Raw genomic sequence first — 24,191 nt, 5'->3', positions numbered from 1 at the left:
ACTATTTTGATAAACACTTCAACATTATTGAAGACAATTGAATGTGCACATACCTTTTGACCAAGGATTTTTTTCTTAGATACCTTTTTTTGTTGGTGTTTTTAAATGTTTATTTTACTTTTGAGAGCGAGAGAGAGAGAGAGAGAGTGGGAGTGAGGAGGAGCAGAGAGAGAGGGAGGCAGAGAATTCCAAGCAGGCTTTGCACCCAATACAGGGCTTGAATTCACAAAACTGAGATCCTGACCTGAGGTAAAATCAAGAGTTGGATGCTTAACTGACTGAGCCACTTAGGTGTCCCTGAATATCATTTTAATAACTAATGTCGAAGATCTTCTCATATTTTTGTTGCTATCCTTTTATATATATTTCTTTTGATGAAGTGTCTGTTCAGATGTTTGTCCATTTTGGGGCGCCTGCGTGGCTCAGTCGGTTAAGCGTCTGACTTCGGCTCAGGTCATGATCTCACGGTCCGTGAGTTCGAGCCCCGCGTCGGGCTCTGTGCTGACAGCTCAGAGCCTGGAGCCTGCTTCAGATTCTGTGTCTCCCTCTCTCTCTGACCCTCTCCCATTCATGCTCCGTCTCTCTCTGTCTCAAAAATAAATAAACATTAAAAAAAAATAAAAAAAAAAATCTTTGTCCATTTTTAAATTGGATTGTTTTCTTGTTTTTGAGTTTTGAGACTTTTTTATTCTGGATACAAGTTCTTTATTAGATCTGGATACAAGTTCTTTATTTGCTCCCCACTAGGGCTTGTGTTTCATGTTTTTTGTTTTTTAATGTTTATTTTTTTGAGAGAGAGAGAGAGTGCAAGCAGGGGAGGGGCAGAGAGAGAGGAGGACACAGAACTCGAAGCAGGCTCCAGGCTCTGAGCTGTCAGCACAGAGCGTGACATGGGCCTCAAACTCATGGACCATGAGATCATGACCTGACCCAAAAGTCAGACACTCAACCTACTGAGCCACCCAGTCGCCCGTTGAGGCTTGTGTTTTGATTCTCTTAACAGTGTCTTTTAAAGAGCACAATTTTTTTAGTTTTCGTGATGCTGAATAGAAAGCAACTGTACCTAGTGGTATTTGTAATTATTTAATATAAATGATCTAAACATTTAAGTTAAAAGATAGAAATTGCCAGATTGGATAAAAAAGCAAGATGCAATTATATGCTGCCTATACGATGCATATAGGATAATGGTAAAAAGATGGAGAAAGAGATATCATCTTAACATTAAAAGAAATCTGGGGTCGCCTGGGTGGCTCAGTCACTTAAGCTGACTTCAGCTCAGGTCATGATCTCATGGTTTGTGAGTCCAAGCGCTGCATTGGGCTCTGCACTGAGAGTGTGGAACCTGCCTGGGATTTTCCCTCTCTCCCTCTGTCTCTTCCCCTTCCCCCAACTCTCTCTCAGAGTAAATACATAAACTTAAAAAAAAAAAAGAATTCTGGAATGTCAAGGTGCCTGGGGGGCTCAGTAGGTTGAGCACCCAACTCTTGATTTTGGCTCAGGTCATGATCTCGCAATTGTGAGATTGAGATTGAGCCCGGTGTGGAGCTCTGTGTTGGGCTTGGAGCCTGTTTGAGATTCTTTCTACCTCTCCCTCTGCCCCTCCTTCCCTGCTTGTGTGTGTTCTTTCTCTCTCTCAAAAAAGGAAAGAAATCTGGAATGGCTATGTAAATATAAGACAAAGTAGATTTCAGGGCAAAAAGTATTACCATAGGTAAAATTTAAAAAAAAAAATTTTTTTTTTTTTTTTTTTTTTTTAAGTGTTTTTTTTGGGAGAGAGAGAGTGTGTGAGCAAGGGTGGGCAGAGAGAGAGGGAGACACAGAATCTGAAGCAGGCTCCAGGCTCTGAGCTGTCAGCACAGAGCCCGATGCGGGGCTTGAACTCAAGAACTAACTGCAAGATCATGACCTGAGCTGAAGTTGAACACTTAACAGACTGAGCCACCCAGGCGCCCCTACATTTTTTTTTTTTTAATTTGAATTTTAGTTAAGAAATATTTCATAATGAGAGGGGTCAGTTTTTTTAAGAAGACACAGCAGCCCTTAATGTTTATGCATTTACTAATGAGTTTTTCAAGATATATGAAACAAATGGATAGAGCTGTAAGAAGAAATAGATATCATAGTTATGGTTGGAGTTTTCAACACCTCTCTTCTCAGTAACTGATAGAAAATGGAGACAGAAAGTCAGCAAGAATATGGAAAACTTGAGTTAGCATTATCAACCAATGTGACTTAATTACCATTTATAAAATACTCTACCTGATAACTACAGAAGAGACATTCCTCTCAAATGTATAGTTTACCAAGGTGGATCATACTCTGGGCCATAAAATAAATTGAAAAGGATTCAAGTCCTACAGAGAATATACTGTGATGAAAATGGAATTACATTAGAAATCAATAATAGTTGTCTGGAAACTGCAAATAATTGGAAATTACAAATAATTGGAAACTAAATAACATACCTTTAACTTACTCAGAGTTAAGGGAAAATCAAAAGGGAAATTAGAAAATGTTTTGAACTGAATGTGAATGAAGGCATCTGGGTGACTCAGTTGGTTAAGCATTTGACTCAGGTGATGATCTCACGGTTCCTGAGATCAAGCATGCTTGGGAAATTCTCTCTCTCTCTCTTCCCCTCTCCCACTCTCCCTCCCGCTCCCTGCTTGGATGTGCGTCTCTCTCTCTCTCAAAATAAATAAACATTAAAAAAAAAAATGAAAACACAATATATTAGAATTTGTGAGATGTTGCTTATGGTAGGGCTTAGGAGAAATGTATAGCACTAAACAACCAAGCAACTTTAAACAAACAAAATAGAAAGTTCTCAAATTATTGACTTCTACCTTAAGAAATTAAGAAAAAGAAGAGCTTTCAAATTCAAAGAAAACAAGAAGAAAAGATTTAATAAGTTTAGATCAAAGTGAAAATCAGTAAAATAGAAAACAGGAAAGTCGTGCAACCAAAAGCTGGTAATTTGAAAAGATCAGTGAAATTGATAAACCTCTAGCCAAACTCTCAGGAAAAAAAGAGAGGATACAAATTAACCAATATGAGGAATTAGATGATGTCACTACAGTCTACATATATTGACAGGATTATAAGAGAATGTTAGGAGCATCTTTATGCCAATAAATTTGACAACTTAAATGGACAAATTCCTTGAAAGATACTATCAAAATGCATTCAGCAAGAAATAAAAACCTTAACAGTCCTATATCTATTAAAGAAAATGAGTTTGTAGTTAAAATTATCTGGCAAAACTCCAGGCCCAAATGTCTTCATTGGTGAGTTCTACCAAACATTTAAGGAAGAAATAGCACCAATTCTATCCGGACGTTTCCAGAAAATAGAAGAGCGGAGGGAGGAGAGAATTCTTTGCACATTATTGTATGAGGTCAGTATTACCCCAATACTAAGACCATATAAACACATTATAAAAAAAAACTATGGACTAAGGCAAAAAAAATTTCTGTGTTCACAAAACTCCTGTGTGAACATAGATGCAAAATTTCTTTATTTTTATTAAAAAAAAATTTTTTTAATGTTTATTTTTGAGAGAGACAGAGTGCAAGTGGGGATGGGGCAGAGAGAGAAGAGGGAGACACAGAATCTGAAGCAGACTCCAGGTTCTGAGCTGTCAGCACAGAGGCTGACGTGGGGCTCCCACCCATGAACTGTGAGATCATGACCTGAGCTGAAGTTGGATGCTTAACTGGCTGAATCACCCAGGCACTCCTATTTTTATTGTTTTTATTTTTAGAGAGCAAGAGAGAGACCACAATCAGGGGAGAGGGGCAGAGGGGAGAGAGAGAGAGAAGGAGAGAGAAAATCCCAAGCAGGTTCCACGTTCAGCACAGAACCCAGCTCAGGGCTCGATCACGCAACCCTGGGATCATGACCTGAGGCAAAATCAAGAGTTAGAAGCTCAACTGACTGAGCCACCCAGGTACCCATAGATGGAAAATTTTCTAATCAAAATTTTAGCAAATGAAATGCAACACTTCCTTAGGAGAAGGATAATTCATCATTACCCAGTGGGGTTAATCCTCCAAATGCAAAGTTGTTATAAATTTATGTATAATTCTTTTTTAAAATATATTTGTAAATTTACATCCAAATTTGTTAGCACGTAGTGCAACAATGATTTCAGGAGTAGATTCCTTAATGCCCCTTACCCATTTAGTCCACCTTCCTCCCACAATCCTTCTAGTAACCCTCTGTTCTTTATATTTAAGAGTCTTTTGTGTTTTGTCCCCCTCCCTGTTTTTTATGTTATTTTTGCTTCCCTTCCCCTTATGTTCATCTGTTTCGTATCTTAAATTCCTCATATGAGTGAAGTCATACGATACTTGTCTTTCTCTAATTTTGCTTAGCATAATACCCTCTGGTTCCATCCACATTGTCATAAATGGCAAGATTTCGTTCTTTTTGATTGCTGAGTAGTACTCCATTGTATATATTTATGTACCATATCTTTATCCATTCATCTGCTGATGGACATTTGGGCTCTTTTAAATTTATAATTCAATTAAGAACAACCAAGAAAAACTATATGGTCATCTCCAGTTTACACAAAGAAAGCATTCAACAAAGTCTGACATTAGTTCCTAATAAAAACTTATAGCAAACTGCAAATAGAAATTTCTTCAACCTAAAAAAAAAAAAAAAAAAAAAAATTTCTTCAACCTGATAAAGGATATTTACAGATTAGTCACCAGCTAGCATTATACCTAATGGTAAAAGACTGAATGCTTGCTCTCCCACTCCATTTAACATTGTATTTGAGGTTCTAGCTAGTTGTATGTCAAGAAAAGGAAATAAAGGGCATCTAAATTGTAAAGGAAGAAGTATAGTTATCTTTATGTGTAGACAGCATGATTGTCCATGTAGAAAATCTGGAATCTCCCATAAAACCTCTTAGAACTAACAAGTGAGTTTAGCAGGGTAGCAGGATATAGGGTAAATAATACGAAAACCAATGTTAGCAACATGCAATTGGAAATTGAAATTTAGAAAGATCAGTACCATTTATGATAACATCAAAAATATGCTATGCTCTAGGAGTAAATCTGACAAGAGGCATACAGGACCTAGACACTAAAAATTATAAAATGTTTCTGAGAGAAATTAAACAAGATCTTAAATGATGGAGAGAGATATTGTCTTCATGGGTCAGAAAACTCAGTATTGTTAAAATGGCAGTTCTTCGCAAAGTGATGTGTAGATACACCACAAATGCTATAAAATCCTAGCAGCTTTTCAACTATACTCAAATTAAAAAATTATTTTAAAAAATCCCAGAAGCTTTTTTATAGGAACTGTCAAGCTGATTGTAAAATTCATGTGAAAATGCAAAGAACTTTGACAAAGAACAACCAAGTTAGAGGTATAATACTGTCTGATTTTGAGCCTTATTTTCAAGTATTAAGGTGATATGAAATTGTTGTAAAGATAGACTAATAGATTCATTGGGACACAATAGCATCCAGAAATAGACTCCTATACGTCCATCCATGCATACACACGCTGCTCATTTTTGATAGAGTTAGATGATTAAGTGAAGAAAAGATAGTCTTTTCAACAGATGATTCTAAAATAATTGGATATTCGTATGTATAGTTATATATTTATCAAAGATATTATTTTTAAGTAGTCTCTACACCCAACGTGGAGTTGGAACTTACAACCTCAGGATCAAGAGTTGCATGCTATTCTGACTGAGCGAGCCAGGCACCCCTACATAGTTGATTTTTTAACAAAATGGAAGTTCTTGAACTGTGTTTACACATATGTCAGGTTAGTGTAGTGATGGCCTTTTAGCCTTAGTACATCAGTACATGAATTATGAACTAGATTGTGATCATTTTATTTTTTAAGGTATCCTATTGCCGTTTAGAAGTCTGAGAAACAAAGTTGGGAAAAAAAATCACAACTTGGCTACTTTTTCAGTGGATTTTTTTTGTCAGGTGAAGTGGGATATATATTGGATAATATATTCTAAACATCTTTAGGTTCTTGGTTCTTTATTATCTTTGATTCTCTCTTGTCTCCTTTATAGGTTGGGAAGGAAAAAATGCTCAAGGTGAGGATTGTGAAGATTCATCCTTTGGAGAAAGTGGATGAAGAGGCCACTGAGAAGAAATCAGACGGTGCCTGTGATTCTCCCTCAAGTGACAAAGAGAATTCTAGCCAAATTGCTCAGGATCATCAGAAGAAGGAGCCAATTGTAAAAGAGGATGAAGGAAGGAGAGAGAGTATTAGTATGTATGATGCTAGCTTTCCTTAGTGAGTTATGCTACTCTGTTTATTTTATCCTCCATAAATCTTTTGAGTTCTAACAATTAAATTTGTAATTAAGTTTTATAGATAAATAGATACGTTTTTGTTCATTTATGATTCAGAAAACAATTAAAATATCCACTAAGGGAATCAAGATTTAAATCTCCCCACACAGTTAAGACCAGGGAGAAGTCTTACCTCTGGCTGCTTAGAAATCTGTGTGCACATACCTGCCTACTCAGGATGGGAAAGAGTTTGCTTTCCTTTTCTCCAAGTTGGACATCCGTAAGGATGCGTGGAAGGGGGGCGATTGGAATAGGAGGAGCTAATTCGAATCCATCCTTTTCTTTTCTTTTCTTTTCTTTTCTTTTCTTTTCTTTTCTTTTCTTTCTTTCTTTTTCTTTCTTTCGCTCTCTCTCTCTCTTTCCCTCCCTCCCTCTCTCTCTTTCTCTCTTTCTTGTATATTGGTTTATTTTTGAGAGGGAGAGAGAGCCCATGCGCACAAGCAGGGGAGGGGCAGAGAGAGAGGGAGGTACAGAATCAGAAGCAGGTTCCAGGCTCTGAGCTGTCAGTGCAGAGCCTGACGGGCTCAAACTCTTGAACCGTGAGATCATGATCTGAGCTGAAGTCAGACACTTAACCGACTGAGCCACCCAAGGGTCCCGCTCTTTTTTTTTTTCTTTTTTCATTTTGTAAGCCATTGCGGTGCTTTTAAGAGATTTCATTTTATCTGCATAAATTCAGGTCCCTCTCAGATAGGAATTGCCAGAATTGTGAAACTCTAAAAGTAAATTTTGGGGGCCTGGAGACCTTAACCATGATGTGTTGAAAGTTGAGAAACAGAGATGTTGTTCACCGGGGAGACTTTTAGTCTCTGAGTCCTTCTTCTTTTTTTTTTTTTTTTTTAATTTGTGTAAATAAGGAATTTATTTGGATCCCTTCTTTTTCCAAAAATAGGATTACTCAAGAGGGTTTGTGTATACTGATCCCCTCTCTGTGACTGTTAGAGGATCCAGTAATTTTACTTCATTATTTAACTGTCATAAAGTTCGAGTTAGAATGTTGCATTAGAATGTTCCACCGTCTGCCTTCTGTTTTGTGTCTCCAGATGTTTTGGATATGTGCAGATGGTTTTAGAGGGATGTCCTTACCTACTCCCAAGGCAGCTTCTAAGATTGTTGTGTAGCTGTCCCCCTCCCCCGCAGTTGTTGATACTTTAGTTTTGTTTTCCACTGTGTACTATGAATGCTAATGTCTGTGTTTTTCAGTTTTTCTCCTTTTTGATACTGGAGGTTTATAATATGTGTGTTTTTCACAGATCCTAAGATTTGAGGAGGATAAGTGTTTTGGTTAAGTGTTGGCTGTTAGGTCTTCTAACACTTCTTTTATTATAGAATCAAATCATTGGCTTACCAATGATGTGTTATAGTTGTTAGTTTTATACCTTAAGCATCATGTACCAGGAACTGCTGGTTTTAGGCTTTGGCTATTTTTTAGAGCCTGTGCCTTAGTTCAGGTTTTAATTATTGGGATATAATGTCATTTCTAGTATATTGTTACGCGTCGTAGGTGAGCTAAAGAATGTTACGGTGTACTCTGAATGTCTTCAGGGAAAAATTGATTAGAATTTTCATAGAAATATGATAGGCAAATTCCAGTATGAAAAATATGTTCTCATCATGTGACCTTGCCTTTTACTTTGTGGGGGGCGGAAATAATGTATTAGGGCAGGAACTTACCAGCTTTGTGTTCCTAACCTCTCTGGTAGCAATTTCTGTATTCTTCCTCCATCTTAGAAGGGAGTGGTCTTTCTTTCCAATTGGCCAAGATACTTGTTCTTTGAATTCCATTCCCTCCTAGTTTTTCAAGGAATAGGTAAACTTATTACTCTACTATAGAATGTTTTAAACCCTTTTTCTAATCATTCTTAACTTATAAATAAAGTCCCATTTTCTAAAAACAAAAACTATCCTCCCTTGATCCTGTTGTTCTGTTTCTGTCTTAATTCATTCAAGGTAAGATTCTTGAGAATGTTGTCTCTGCTTTCTGACCATGAGTTTATTCCTTACGCTGTCATGTATAAGTGTGACTTCTGCCTCTTTATTCCTAAAACTGTTCCTAATAAGGTTATAGGTGACCCCCTAATTGCAAAATTCACTGATTTCTTCTTTGTTTTTTTTACTTTTCTGTTCCATTTAACACTGTTGGTCACTCTCATATCTTTCAGCTTATTTAGTACTATAGTCTCTTAGGTTTCCCAACTACTTTTCTGTTTTATTTTTATTTTTAGTAATTTCTGCACCCAATATGGGACTTGAACTCATGACCCTGAGATCAAGAGTCACATACTTTTCCAACTGAACCAGCCAAGAACCCCTACTTTCCTGTTTTTTTTTTTTTTAAACCTCCTTTTCTCATTAAATTATTTTTCATAGGAATTTTCTGCTTCCCCCCCCCCCTTTTTTTTTGGTGCAAAAAGGTGATTTTATTAAAGTACGGGGATAAAGCCTGTGGGCAGGAAGAGCTGCCTGCTGCCTTTTTTTTTTTTTTTAAAGTTTATTTATTTATTTTGAGAGAGAGAGTGTACGCATGTGATTGGGAAATGGACCGAGAGAGAGAATGGGAGAGAGAATCCCAAGCAGGTTCTGTGCTATCAGTGAGGAGCCCAATATGGGGCTCAAACTCATGAACCATGAGATAGTGACCTGAGCCGAAAATAAGAGTTGGTCACTTGACCTACTGAGCCACCCAGGCACCCTTGCTGCCTTTTTATTTTTTTGCAGAAGTGTACTGTTACATTTCATTCCGTCCACAGTTTAAATTCTTAATCTGTATAAAGGCTGACGATTTCCAGGACCACATCAGTTTAACTCCTAAACTTTAGATCTAGTCTTCACATGCATGTCCCAAGCAGTTCAAATTTAACACCTGTAAAGCTGAATTAATCGTCTTGCTTATGTTGTCTTCCCAAGGCATGTCAACAAGAATCCTGCTAGTCTTTCAGCATTCTTTTACTCAGTTAATGACACTGTCGTCTCCTTGGTCCCTAAGGCAGAAAACTTGGAAGCCGTTAGCATTTCCCCATCTAGGTGGTTACCAAGTCTTGTATTCTAAATACCTCTTGACTCTTTTAGTCTCCATTCCAGTTACATTAATTCAGGTGTTTAGTATTGCATCTTGTGATTTCCCCATTCTTCAGTCTCACCTTGCCATTTTACTCATTTTCTAACTTCCAAAAGTGTTATTTTCTTTCTCAGTTTTTTTCAGACTAGTAATCTTTCAAAATTTATATCTAGTTAGTTAGACAAGAAATCCTTTGTTTCCCTAGTGCCCATGAGACAAATTCTAGTCTCTAAAGGGTATACAGTGTTAGGGCTCCTGGCTGCTGGCTCAGTTGGTAGAGCATGTGACTCTTGATCTTAGGGTCTCGAGTTCAAGCCCTACGCTGGACATTGGACATGGAGCCTACTTAAAAAAAAAAAAAAAATTAATGGGGGTACCTGGGTGACTCAGTGGGTTAAGTGTTCAACTTCAGTTCAGGTAATGATCTCACAGTTTATGAGTTTGGGCCCCACATTGGGCTCTTTGCTGTCAGCGCAGAACCTGCTTCAGATCCTGTCTCCCTCTCTCTGTCCTTCCCCCGCTCACACTTTCCCTCTTTCAAAAATAAACATTTAAAAAATTTTTTAAAAAGGTGTACAGTGTTATTTATAATTTGGCTCCTACATATCTTTAGTCTGATGTTTTTACTATAGCCTAGATCATATTCACTCATTTTACGGCTTATAGTCTCTGAACAAGTTCTAGTCGTTCTAGGCCTCTCCTTTGCCTGTCTTCCAGACCAAGTTAGAGTTGCTCCTCTCTGTTCTCATAGTACTTTTTTTGTCCCAATCTCTGTTACAGTATTTTGCCACATTATATTGTAAGTTTTATTTAAAAAAAAATTTTTTTTTTAATGTTTATTTATTTTCGAGACAGAGGGAGACAGAGCATGAATGGGGGAGGGTCAGAGAGAGGGAGACACAGAATGTGAAACAGGCTCCAGGCTCTGAGCTGTCAGCACAGAACCTGACGCGGGGCTTGAACTCACGGACCGCAAGATCATGACCTGAGTCAAAGTCGGACATTTAACCGACTGAGCCACCCAGGCGCCCCTATATTGTAAGTTTTGTAGACTCTCACAGACTTGATCTGCTTGAGGTAAGGACTTTATGATTCATCTTTGTGTCTCATCACTCAGTGCCTGGTGCAGAGTAGGTGTTCAATAAGATTATTAATAAATGAATGGATAAAGTTAAAGACGTATTTTTTTCACTAATTTTCTATTGATTTGACTAGATGACAGAGCACGTAGATCTCCACGAAAACTCCCTACTTCGTTAAAAAAAGGAGAAAGGAAATGGGCTCCGCCAAAATTTCTGCCTCACAAATATGATGTGAAATTACAAAATGAAGATAAGGTTAGTTGGCACTTTATATTAAACCTCTTAAATGTCAAAAATGCTATTTCAGAAAATACCATAGGGCCAGTTTTCTTGGAGAAAATGTGCTACAGAAAAATGTGAATGAATGTGTTTCTACGGTAAATTCTAGGCTTTTGTAGTCTTTGTAATTATGACCTTAAGTTAAATTGTATTTTTTTCCCCTAGGAGATAGCATACTGTTTTCTTTTAATAAGAATTATTAGGGTCTAAGAATAATTTGCATTTGAGTTTCAAACTCAATTTGAAAAATAAGAATCGGTTTGCAGCAGTTACGGACTTTCTCCAGGAAATAGCTCTTCCCAGTTAAAAATAAAGCAATTTGTAATAAACTCAGAAACCAAGTCAGTTCTCATCAGCACTTTTACAAGGTATCTGTGAAGCTAATAATCTAAAACAGTAAATACCCTTAAAATAACTTAGTGCTAAGTTTTATTGATTCTAAGGTTTGAATGTTTTTAATATGTCCAGAGTCAGGACATTGCTTAAATGAATTGGCAAGAATTGTTTTCTTAGTGGCATATAAAACACTGTGTTTTTTCATTGATAGTGTCTTAGAATCCATGAAATATGGCATATTAGTTTCAGGTACTTGTATACCTGTATGTGTAAAATCTTGTATTTAGAAAGAGACAAGATGGGCTGCTGGATATGGAAGATAACTGCGCATTTGTCTTCCTGTTCAACTGTTTATAGAAGAAACAGCTAGGGCCTGAGAAGTTGAAGAATTCTGTCAAGGTTCCTAATTTAGTAAATGAGCGTGGGAAGGAGTATAACCCAGTTCTTTTGGCTCTTCAGCGTGTTGGATTTTTTTTCCCACCTCAAAAAGTTGACAAGTCTTATTCTATTTTGACTCTTTTTTTTTTTTTTTGAAGATTTTAATTTTAAGTAATTTCTATACCCAAGTGGGGCTTGAACTTACAACCCTGAGATAAGAGTCGAATGCTCTTCTGACTGAGTCATCTAATCGCCCCCAGCACTTTGACTCCATTTGTTTTATAGTTGATGTGAAGGCATTGTTAAATTGTTAGGATTTCTTTATATTTGAATATTGGATGTTAAATACAGTTTTTCACTAAGTTTCTTCACCTTCAGCAGGGTTGCTAATTAAAATATTATTACTAGGGAGTCTCATCCACTTCCCTGATTATCGTTTGTATTCTTACTGATGAGTGTGAAGAATGTAAATTGCTTTGTTTACGTGTAGTAAATAGAGGAAGATAGAATATACAAATAAGGATAAAAGGTATTTCTAATCCTGTGCTCAGAGATGATATTTGGTGAATATAGATGTGGTTAGTGGTGGTTAGCTTGTTTGTTTTTTTTAGAACATTGAGTAGGGGTGAGGGGCAGAGGGAGAGAGAAAGAGAATCTTGAACAGCCTCCATGCTCAGCACAGAGCCCAACACGGGGCTCCATCCCACAACCCTGGGATCAGGACCTGAGCCACCCAGGTGCCCCAGCTTTTAAGTGACTTTTGAAAATAGGAGTCGGGGCATTCGCTGGCTCAGTTGGTAAAGTATGATACTTGATCTTGGGGTTATGAGTTTGAGTCACATGTTGGGTATAGAGATTACCTAAAAATAAAATTTTAGGGGGAAAGAAGAGAGGATTCTATACATACTATTTTGTAACTTGCTTTTTTCATTTACTATATGGTAAACGTCTGTGATGTCATTAAATTTTTTTCCAAAACAGTATTTTCAGATTGTAGTGTGTATGATAGTCATCAGGGGGTTTTATTAAAAAAATCTAGATTCCCAGCCTCTACTGCCAGAGATTCTTCTCATTCAGTAAGTTTGGGGGCCAAGAATCTGCACCTTAGACGATTCTGATAAATTTGTCCTGATTAACATTTTCCCCCTATGGTTGTGTATATTATATGTAATATACATAATTATATGCATGTATATATTATATGCATATAATGGTTGCATTCATTCATTGTATGGATGTATTCTAATTTAAAAAATGAATCCCTTACTGATGTACCTTTATGTAGTTTTCCCCTTTTTCCCCCCCTTCCTTTTATTAGCAGTTGACAGTCTGTTTATTTCTAAATTCTTAACAAGAGGAATTGCTGGTTCAGTGGGTATGCACATTTTTAGGTCTTTGATACATACAGATAAATTGCCTAGGGATGTGTTTAACATTCTGTCTCTGAAAATTATTTTTCTTTCATCTAGTTTATAGCCCTGTTTTATAGAGGGAATTATGATTTTTCTGGAAAGAACATAAATCTTTGTTCTCAGTGGTTAATTGCTTTTAACCCCAGTGGTAAGTTATTTATATTTGTTAACCTAGATCATCAGTAATGTGCCAGCAGACAGCTTGATTCGTACAGAACGCCCACCAAATAAGGAGATACTTCGATACTTTATACGGCATAACGCATTACGGGCTGGTACTGGTGAAAATGCACCATGGGTGGTAGAAGACGAATTGGTGAAGAAATATTCCCTGCCTAGCAAGTTCAGTGACTTTTTACTTGATCCATACAAGGTAAGGTCACTATTAATTTTTGAAGAGCAAGGTAGAACCCTTAAACGAGTTCGTTTTCTTCAGTGGCTCCAGTTAGATTAGATTTTGAGCTCTTAACATCAGATAATGGATTCAGAAATTTTGACATCCATCTGTTTTATGTAGATGATGATGTGGGGTTGATATTGAAAATCTCTCCTAGATTGATTTATTTTTTACTATGGTTGATTAAAACACAGACACACAGACACACACACGGTTTTTTGCCTCAGATTCTTCTTGGAATGAGGTATGATATAAATAGGAAACAATTTTTTACAAATTAATTCCTAAGAATGAAAACTGATTTTGTATATCAGATAAGATAAACACATCAGCAGCCTTGAAAAAGACTTGGAATGGGTATTGGTTTGTATGGCAGATTAGTAGAAAACCTAGCATTTCCCTCTTGAAAATGTTTTTTTTTGTTTGTTTTTTGTTTTCTTTAATCAACTCGTTTGATCTTCCAAACAATTCTTATAATGTTGTGTCGGGTGTATGTGTATTTTATATACATATACACACATACATACCTACATACACATACACATAATCTTATTTTCCAGTTGCAGGAACTGAGGCTAGTCTGATTAAAACCAACAGAAACTAAAATGACAAAAGCCAAGACCTTGGCCTCAGATTTCTGATTGTCTTTTCTATCTCAGGGTTTCTCCAATAAGATTTTTTTTTTAATGTTTGTTTATTTTTGAGAGAGAATGTGCATGTGCATGCAAGCAGGGGAGAGAGAGAGGGGGTAGAGGATCTGAAAAAGGCTCTATGCTGACAGCAGAGAGCCCGATGTGAGGCTCAAACTCACAAGTTATGAGATCATGGCCTGAGCCGAAGTTGGATGCTCAAACCTACTGAGCCACCCAGGTGCCCCTCCAATAAGATTTTTTTTTAATGTAAGTTTTGAGAGTATATATGTCTTTTGTTGGCAACTTCACTGATTTGCATACTGATATTTCACCTTTGTCTTTGGGCCAGGATAGGACTGGCAGAGGGCTACTGATCCATTTAAAACAGATTTTTCCCCTTCCTTTCAATTTTGAAAAATGAAGCACATCTTGAGGCATACAATTAAATTACTTCAATTATTTTAGACTGATTTTGCTGACAAAATTATATTGAGAAATAATTTTATTTCTCCAACCATAGTTTAATATTTAGCATGTTTTCTTATTCCAGACCGGCATGATCAAGCATTTTCTTCCTATGCTCTTTAAATTTTTATTATTTGCATAAAAAGGAAAATTAGAAATTAATTAATTGGCTTTTTCTAAATTTTTTTTTTTTTTAACGTTTATTTATTTTTGAGACAGGGAGAGACAGAGCATGAATGGGGGAGGGTCAGAGAGAGAGGGAGACAGAGTCTGAAACAGGCTCCAGGCTCTGAGCTGTCAGCACAGAGCCCGACGCGGGGCTCGAACTCACAGACCGCGAGATCATGACCTGAGCTGAAGTCGGACGCTCAACCGACTGAGCCACCCAGGCGCCCCAATTGGCTTTTTCTAGATCAGTACTAAAGTTTTTTATTTACTGAGGGGAAGTTTTAATTCTTTGTCATTTCATTGCTATAGAGTTTTGGAATTCTGATAAGGCTTTCAGTGGCTATAACATAAGATTACTGTCATTACTGTATGAAAATCCTGTATAAAATCATCTCTGAATGAGTTTTTAGACCCTTGGGTCATTTGAGTCCTTAAATATTTTCCTCTTGTTAAATCTTAACAGCTGTCTTTTATGTATTTTAGTTTAGTTTAAGTATGTGAATGACATGAAAGAAAGACTTAAAACGAAGAAGAAGAAAGACTAAGTATTATTTATGGGTAAAAGGTCTTTTGGGCTAATAAGAACAAAAAAGCCGATCCACACTTTCTGTGGATGCTTAACTCACTTTCTGTAGGAGCCAGAGACTAGAATTCCAGGAGTGTATGAATAAATCACCTATTCTCAAATTTTCTAATGAGGTCTTAAGATACTAACTTAATAGAACCTGGCTATAATTAAGATTGAGGTTAGGAATTGTAAGCTTGTTTAGAACAAAGTGCTGCCTGAAGTCAGTGATTATGCTTAGAGAAATTGAGACTCCTGTACAATACCATTCTACACAGTAATTCTTATCTCCCTGTACGATTTGACCTGCCGCTGATTTTGTCTCCTGAGTTTTGCATATAAGTTGTGTTTTTCCTATTTGTAGTTTTCTTAAGGAACTTATAGCATCTCAGCCAGGACAGAATACAGTAAAGACATAGATAAGTAGACCATAAAACAATGCTTTGGATTTTCTTTCTTCATCTAAAGGAGATTTTAAATAATGCCTTGAGGATTCACGTTGATCAGATCTATGATCTGCCTATTCCAAAGTCAATAGCTTGAAAAAATTGTTTTTCTCTCTTTGCCTTCTCTTTGGATTTTGTAGAACTTGATATTCTCCCAGGCTGCTGAATGTAGCTACTGTGGAGAGAGAGGAGACCTGGAGAGAGGAAGCAAGTTCTGAGCAGTAGTTTGAGGAAAGGACCAGCAGGGAGAGCTTAGGTGGGAAAGAGGAAAAAGTTATTTAGGGATATGGAATTTTGGAGTGTGAGCCGAATAGGGCCTATTGTGATAATGAGAGTGTGTTTGTGGTCCTACAAACTCTAGAACATAAAACCTGAATAGAAGAGCTATCTTACTCATTTTATGTTCTGTGATATTTAGTATAGGTATAATAGGTGTGTGGCTTGTGAAGTCATCTCTTTAAGAAGTACCATTCATTGAAAAAAAGTGCAGTGGACAGTTGAGTTTAGGGATAATGACTTGGGAGAGTGATTTATAAGGCATTTATTTGTGTGATCCCAGTCATCTAAGATGAAATCCGCTATCTTGGCTCATTGCCCTTTGGTAATAACATTGCAGCTCTAGTGTTTGTTACTCTTATTTTAGATTGGTATATCCTAGTAGGGAGGCTTTGGTTTAAGAAAAAAAATTTAATGTTTATATATTTATTTTTGAGAGCGAGGGAGAGCACAAGCCGGAGGGGCAGGGGCAGAGAGAGACAGAGGGAGACACAGAGTCCGAAGCAGGCTGCAGGCTTTGAGCTGTCAGCACAGAGCCCAACGGGGGGCTCAAACTCCTGAACTGCAAGATCATGATCTGAGCCAAAGTTGGATGCTTAACTCACTGAGCCACCCAGGTACCCCATAGTAGGGAAGCTTTTGGATCAATATATAATGGCTAAATGCTACTTTTTTTTTTTTTTTTTTAACATTTATTTATCTATCTATCTGTCTATCTATCTATCTATCTATTTATTTATTTATTTATTTGAGGGAGGGGGAGGGAGGGGGAGAGAGAGTGAGAGAGGGAGACACAGAATCCAAAGCAGGCTCCAGGCTCTGAGCTGTCAGCACGGAGCCCGATGCGGGGCTCAAACTCACCAACTGTGAGATCATGACCTGAGCCGAAGTTAGACTTTTAACTGACTGAACCACCCAGGTGCCCTGACAAGGCTATTTTCTAACATAAGTATAGTACAGGTATCAAAATCAGGAAATTAGCATTGAAACAATACTGTTATCTGCAGTTCTTACACATGTTTTGAAATTTGTCCCAATATTGTCTTCTTAGCTAAATTTTGTTTTTGTTTTCACAGGCTCCAGTGTAGTATCATGTATTATGTTTCCTTGTTTTGTGACTTGTTAGGAGACTGAGGTCTCCTCTGATCTGGAGCAGTCTCTCAGCTTTTCTTTGTCTTTCAGAAACTTTTGACATTTTATAAGGATACAGGCCAGTTATTTTTATATGATGCTTCTTCTCAATTCAGGGTTATTTCCATATAATTACATTCAGGTTATGGGTTTTTGGTGGAGATACCACAAAATTGATGTTGTGTGCCTCTTAGAGTGAATTATATCAAAAGGCACCTGATGTAATTTAATTTTGTCTCATTACTTAATGACATTATATATTTTTAAAGATGTTTCTTATCTCTCCTAATTAATGTTTCAAGTAAATGTTCAGGGTTTTGATGTTTTTCTTTAAATTTGCCTTTGGAATTTTCTGTTTGAGTTAGAGACTAGAGCAGAAGCACTTTAAAAATAAGTTAACTTTAGAAGTACTTAAGACTATTTTATGGTAACCTATTTTGCACATTTCCTGATAAAGACATCTAGAGATTGAGGCGAGCCCATTGTGTGAGTGTTACCTTGAAACTCCTACCACAGCTCCTGGGGTGAATGTAGAGAGAAGTAAATGTTAGAATACAGATTGCTGGAGTTTTCCAGTGCAGGGCTCTTGGCCACTTACTATCAAGTTAAATTTAGCATCAGAGTGAGCTGCTATAAATAAAGTTTCTTCATTTTTATCTTATTTAATAGATTTTCTTATTTGGGGTGGTGGTTTGTTTCACTTGACAGGGAGCAGGTATAGAATTGTATACACTTTTTCTTAAAGGCTTTCACATTGTGAGACATTCATCAGTATTGCGTTCCTGTTTAGCACTTAGAAAGGGCCTTGCCTAAAACCTGTAATTCTGCTATTCTGGGTGTCCATTCTTTTCTCCCTCTCTGTGCACTATTCTGGTAGATTACTTATGCTGAATGGGGGATAGGGAGACCCTTAGCACATAAGTGGTTTTATACTTTTTCAGATCCCCCTGAGTCCAGCCATGCCGGCTCCCATGTGGCTGTGACTGCCCAGCATGCCCTATGCTGAGATGATCCAGTTACTGAAGGACTGCTCACGCGGGGAGCCGGCCTGTTGGGAGGGGGTTGGGTGAGTTAATTTCTTTCATTTTTAAGAAAAAAAATTATATGGTGTGATTTGGCCAAAAAACACACCTTATAAATAAAAATAAATGGGTTGCTGGACCCTCTCATGGCTAAGCCATCCCAGCTCTTACATCAATTCTGCATAGTATAATGCTTCTAAATAGAAGAAATTTAAAGAACCTTATGAACATTTGAGTGACTTTTTAAATAGAAAATTAATCAGTAAATTAAGAAGTGGCCAAATTATAATAGGCCCTATTAAATGATACCTATTTGAAATGGTAAAAATGAAACAGTCTCACGCTAGTCTCCTTTTTAGTGATAAATTTCATTTTAGAATGACTTTAAATATAGCCTGTTATCCTGAGCATTAGAAAAAGTATCCATCTGTTATGTCTGTACTCTGAAGATTTTCCAAGGCTGGTTGAAGAGGATGGTTAACTTGTCTTTAGTTAACACATTTGTCTTTAGTTCCTGCCAGAGTAGTTTTGGGCCTTAGTCTGTGATTTGTAGGGTGGTCTTTGGAGTATTGGTACTATTACTGTCCAAGCGGAGAGTGGAGTCTCACATAAGCGATCTTTGCTCACTCTTGTTAACATTTTGAAATCTAGTTCTGGGGAACTAGGACTGGGAAATTCTGCTTCTGGAGAAAATATCCCCTGAGTTACAGATAGATATTGTTTATGTTCTATAAACTATGAAACCTCTTTGTCAGCTGATATGGAGGATGATAATTGGGGAACAAAACTTATAGTTTTAGTCAGGCAACAAAAACAGCCCGCTAGAGGAACAATAATCTGTAATTGCCTGTTGTCCGTAAAAGGCAAAAGTTGGAGACTTGGGGCGCCTGGCTGGCTCAGTTGGTGGAGTGTGCGACTTTTGATCTTGGGGTTGTGAGTTTAAACCCATGTTGGGTGTAGAGATTACTTAAAAAAATAAAATCCTTGAAGCTGGGGACTTAATCAAAAGGAGGATGTTAGGTGTAGTCCACTCATTCATTGCAGACCATATTTCTCCTACTTGTGCTGCCTTGGTTCTGTGAGTTTGTTTCTCTGGTGATTAGATCCATAATGTTTAAATCTTACCTGGTGTTGCAGTACAGCTTATTAAATTTTACTGTACCTGTTTACTCCTGACAAGAACATGGGTGTTCTTTCCTATCATCTCTGGGGTGTACTCCTCGTAGCACTTCCTTCTCGCCTTTTTAAAGGAGCTCATCATTTCATGTTCCATAGTGTTTAGCTGCTTCCTCACCTGCAGTCTCCTCTCCTGTGGGCCTGTCTTACCAGCTGCCTCCAGGCTGCTGTCTATATGCAGCTTCTGTCAAGTTCGTCCTTCCCACTCAGAAACTTTGAGTTAGGCTCAGGTCTCTGAGTGCCCTCTGTGCTTAGTTGCTTTTTGGTAACAGAAATCAAATATTCTAAAGGTTTTCTAATCTTTCTCCTAGTCACTAGAATTTTTTTGAAAGTGGCTCTTTTACTTTGCTTGGTTATTATTTCATTTAGTTTACGGTTTAGCTGCCAAGCTTTTTTCTTTGTAATTACATTCTTTAAAGTTTGAAAATCAGGGCGTCTGGGTGGCTCAGTCGGTTAAGCGTCCAACTGCAGCTCAGGTCATGATTTCACGGTTCGTGAGTTTGGGCCCCACTCAGGCTCTGTGCTGACAGCTCAGAGCCTGGAGCCTGCTTCGGATTCTGTGTCTACCTCTCTGTCTGCCCCTCCCCCGCTCATGCTCGGTCTCTCTCACTCTCAAAAATGAATAAATGTTAAAAAAAAAATTTAAAGTTTGAAAATCCACAGCTTTTTTTTTTTTTTTTTTTTTTTTTTAAATCCACTGTTAAACAGAAACCATGGTATTATGACAAGTTGACTGGGTTCTAACCTATTAACTAATTCTCTGTGAAGGGGATATGGTGGTTTGAGGAGATAGGAGATAGATATGTGTCCAGGGGAGAGGGAAGTGAATGGACTAAAGGAATATGTTAAATCGATAAGGAATATATTAAGGGTGGTATTCAGGATGCATTTGAGGTACCTGGTTCTGAATTTAAAGTGAGACCACACACTGCGTTTGTATCTTTAATTCCATGCCTGTGTAAGCTGAACATGTATGGGCCGGGGAAGTAGGTGTAGTAGAGCAGAGAGGCCAGGGAACCAGAGGTTCGTGCAAGATTGATTATAGCAACTGACCGGAATTTAATGTGGGTAAGAAGAACAAGGAAGCGAGTGTGCAGAAAGTTTGGTAGAACTAATGGATTTAAGGTCCTGGCAGGGATTAAAGGATTGCAGAGTTGGGCTACTAGAGGGAGTGAATTTGAAGGACATGAGGGGATTGTACGAGGTTGAGAATATAGAGGGCTTATAGGTAGTAATGTATTCATGGGAATGAGTTCTCGATGTGTGGCGACAGGACAGAGTGGAGTGTGAGGAACCAGGGGCGGGAGGGCTCCCTGTTTATGAGCAGTGATTTTTGTTGTGGTATTGTAAGTAAGAAAATCTGCTTCTGCATTTAGACAAAAATACTTAAATTTTTCTACTTAAAAGCATAGAATGTTCCTAGTGGGAACAGAGGTTTAAAGGATAAGAGATCCAGAGTAATACTTTATTGACTCTTTAGATGTTGCCATTATCTAAATCAGGTATCCTCGGTCTGGGATCCACAGATGGATTCTGAAATAGAATGCAGAATTATCATGTTGCTTCTGGGGAAAGGGCTCACAGATGTCATTAAAATATCTAAGAATTGCTAGCACCATATATAAACAGAACACATATAGCTACATAGCAAAAATGTTTAAGAGTATAGATTTTTAAGTCTGGCTATCAGTTTTGTATTGATAGGGCCAAAACATCAACTAACATTCATGTCTTTGTTTAGGGACATGGTGTCTTTGAACAGAAATGAATATGTATCTTTACCTGGATAGCTAGGGAAGAGGGCCTTTATGATGCTTAAGTGTTGCTTCTTTAAATTAGTTTTTAAAATTAATTTTGCTCCTGTCCTTAAATTCTAGTACATGACTCTCAACCCTTCTACTAAGAGGAAGAATACTGGATCCCCAGATAGGAAGCCTTCAAAAAAATCCAAGACAGACAACTCTTCTCTGAGCTCACCACTAAATCCCAAGTTATGGTGTCACGTACATTTGAAGAAATCCTTGAATGGCTCACCACTCAAAGTGAAGAACTCAAAGAATTCCAAGTCTCCAGAAGAACATCTGGAAGAAGTGATGAAGATGATGTCACCCAACAAGCTACACGCCAACTTTCACATTCCTAAGAAAGGCCCACCTGCCAAGAAATCAGGGAAGCATAGTGACAAACCTTTGAAAGTGAAGGGTAGAAGCAAAGGCATCCTTAATGGACAGAAATCCACAGGTAATTCCAAATCTCCTAAAAAGGGCTTGAAGACTCCTAAAACCAAAATGAAGCAGATGACTTTGTTGGATATGGCCAAAGGCACTCAGAAGATGACCCGAGCCCCACGGAATTCTGGGGGTACACCCAGGTCTTCTAGTAAACCCCATAAACATCTGCCTCCTGCTGCCCTACACCTTATTGCCTACTACAAAGAAAACAAAGACAGGGAGGACAAGAAGAGTGCCCTGTCCTGTGTTATCTCCAAAACAGCTCGTCTGCTCTCCAGTGAAGATAGAGCTCGTCTCCCAGAAGAGCTGCGAAGTATTGTTCAAAAACGCTTTGAGCTTCTAGAACATAAAAAGCGGTGGGCCTCTATGTCTGAAGAGCAGCGCAAAGAATATTTGAAAAAGAAACGAGAGGAGCTGAAAGAAAAGTTGAAGGAGAAAGCCAAGGAGAGGAGAGAGAAAGAAATGCTTGAGAAACTAGAAAAGCAGAAGAGGTACGAGGACCAAGAGTTAACTGGCAAAAGCCTTCCGGCGTTTAGGTTGGTGGATACCCCCGAAGGGCTGCCCAACACACTGTTTGGGGACGTGGCCATGGTGGTGGAGTTCCTGAGCTGTTACTCCGGGCTCCTCTTACCAGATGCTCAGTATCCTATTACTGCTGTGTCCCTCATGGAAGCCTTGAGTGCAGAAAAAGGTGGCTTTTTATATCTGAATAGAGTGTTGGTCATCCTCTTACAGACCTTATTGCAAGATGAAATAGCAGAAGACTATGGTGAATTGGGAATGAAGCTGTCAGAAATCCCTCTGACCCTACATTCTGTCTCGGAGCTGGTGCGGCTCTGCTTGCGCAAATCTGACGTTCAGGAAGAAAGCGAGGGCTCAGACACGGACGACAATAAAGATTCAGCACCATTTGAGGATAATGAAGTACAAGATGAGTTCCTAGAGAAGCTGGAGACCTCGGAGTTTTTTGAACTGACGTCAGAAGAGAAGCTCCAGATCTTGACGGCCCTCTGCCACCGCATCCTCATGACGTACTCGGTGCAAGACCACATGGAAACCAGACAGCAGATGTCTGCAGAGTTGTGGAAAGAGCGGCTTGCTGTACTGAAGGAGGAGAATGATAAGAAGAGAGCAGAGAAACAGAAAAGGAAAGAAATGGAAGCCAGAAACAAGGAAAATGGAAAAGAGGAGAATGGGCTGGGCAAAACTGATAGGAAAAAAGAGGTTGTGAAGTTTGAACCCCAGGTAGATGTGGGAGCTGAAGACATGATTAGCGCGGTGAAGAGCAGGCGGCTGCTCGCCATCCAGGCCAAGAAGGAGCGGGAGATCCAGGAGAGAGAAATGAAAGGTAAAGAAAGCCTTGTGTTGGGAGCAGAAGGGAAACCCTTTAGAAGGTAGTAGAAGGAAGGAAATTGCCAGGGTACAGTCTCTCTCTGTCACAGTTGTTCGGTTATTTCTGTATGCAGTAACCCAGACCCCACTTAGGCAATATTCTGGCAGGCGTGTTCATCCTGGCATTCTGCAGTGAGGGATGGTTTGAGATTAATGTGACATTGGCATCTCTTCTGGATTTAGTAAAGGACCAAAATCACAAATGGCCATAGTGGAAATAACCTATAACTTGGGAATCGCTGGCCTGGTTTCAGACCTTACCTCTGACTTAGCTGTATTCCCTTTGGGCAAGTTACTTATTCATGCCTCAGTTCCCTTAACATGCTTGTTAAGATTGTTACAACAATTGAATGGCAGGGTCTTTGAAGCCCTCAGCACAGTTGCCAACTCAGGTATTAATCTTTCCCTTGTTAAGGTTTAAGAATGTAAAAATTTGGGACTTTGATAACTCTGTCAAACCTGAACATTTTTTTTAAATTTTTTTTTTTTTTTTTTTCAACGTTTTTAATTTATTTTTGGGACAGAGAGAGACAGAGCATGAACAGGGGAGGGGCAGAGAGAGAGGGAAACACAGAATCGGAAACAGGCTCCAGGCTCCGAGCCATCAGCCCAGAGCCTGACGCGGGGCTCGAACTCACGGACCGCGAGATCGTGACCTGACTGAAGTCGGATGCTTAACCGACTGCGCCACCCAGGCGCCCCTGAACATTTTTTTTAATGTTCAGTATTTTGAGAGAGAGAGAGAGAGAGAGAGAGAGAGAGAGAGAGCGCACCCATGCTTGTGAGCAGGGGTGGGGTAGAGGGGGGAGGGAAACAGAGGAACTGAAGCAGGCTCTGCACCAACAGCAGTGAGCCCATTGTGGGGCTTGAACTCACGAACCATGAAATCATGATCTGAGCCAAAGTCAGATGCTAAGCCGACTGAGCCACCCAGGCACACTTGAACATTTTTGTAAACAGCTTTATTAAATAGTTCACATACCATACAACTTGTCCATTAAGTGAATAACTCATAGTTGTTTTTTTTAATGTGTTAAATTTTTTTTATTAATGTTTTCTTTTATTTTTGAGAAAGATACAGATTGCCAGCAGGGGAGGGGTAGGGGCAGAGAGAGAGGGGACACAGAATCTGAAGCAGGCACCAGCCGGACATGGGGCTCGAACTCCTGAACCACGAGATCATGACCTGAGCTGAGTCGGATGTTTAACCGACTGAGCCACCCAGGCGTCCTGAGTGTTTTTTTAATAAACTTGAAAGTTTATCTTGAGAGAGAGAGAGTGCGAGTAGGGGAGGGTCAGAGAGAGGAGGAGAGAGAGAATCCCAAACAGTCTCTGCATTGTCAGCACAGAGCCCGACGTGGGGCTGAAACTCACAAACTGAGATCATGACCTGAG

At 38.6% G+C, this 24,191-nt stretch overlaps 1 protein-coding gene across 2 annotated transcripts in view; it reads left to right on the top strand.

Moving 5' to 3' along the window:
- The window catches only part of BAZ1B (bromodomain adjacent to zinc finger domain 1B), a 72,452-nt gene that overhangs the window by 15,406 nt on the left and 32,855 nt on the right, over nucleotides 1-24,191 (top strand). For both annotated transcript variants that reach the window (XM_078439744.2, XM_078439743.2), the window contains exons 4-7: nucleotides 6,065-6,266; nucleotides 10,624-10,745; nucleotides 13,071-13,268; nucleotides 21,051-22,752. In XM_078439744.2, coding sequence (XP_078295870.2) covers nucleotides 6,065-6,266; nucleotides 10,624-10,745; nucleotides 13,071-13,268; nucleotides 21,051-22,752 — 2,224 coding nt within the window. The remainder of the gene's footprint in view (nucleotides 1-6,064; nucleotides 6,267-10,623; nucleotides 10,746-13,070; nucleotides 13,269-21,050; nucleotides 22,753-24,191) is intronic.

This window comes from Panthera onca, chromosome E3 (genome assembly GCF_046562875.1).
Source record: "Panthera onca isolate mPanOnc1 chromosome E3, mPanOnc1 haplotype 2, whole genome shotgun sequence".
In the NCBI taxonomy this organism is placed as follows: Eukaryota; Metazoa; Chordata; class Mammalia; order Carnivora; family Felidae; genus Panthera; species Panthera onca.
This window is presented reverse-complemented; position numbering and strand designations above follow the sequence as displayed.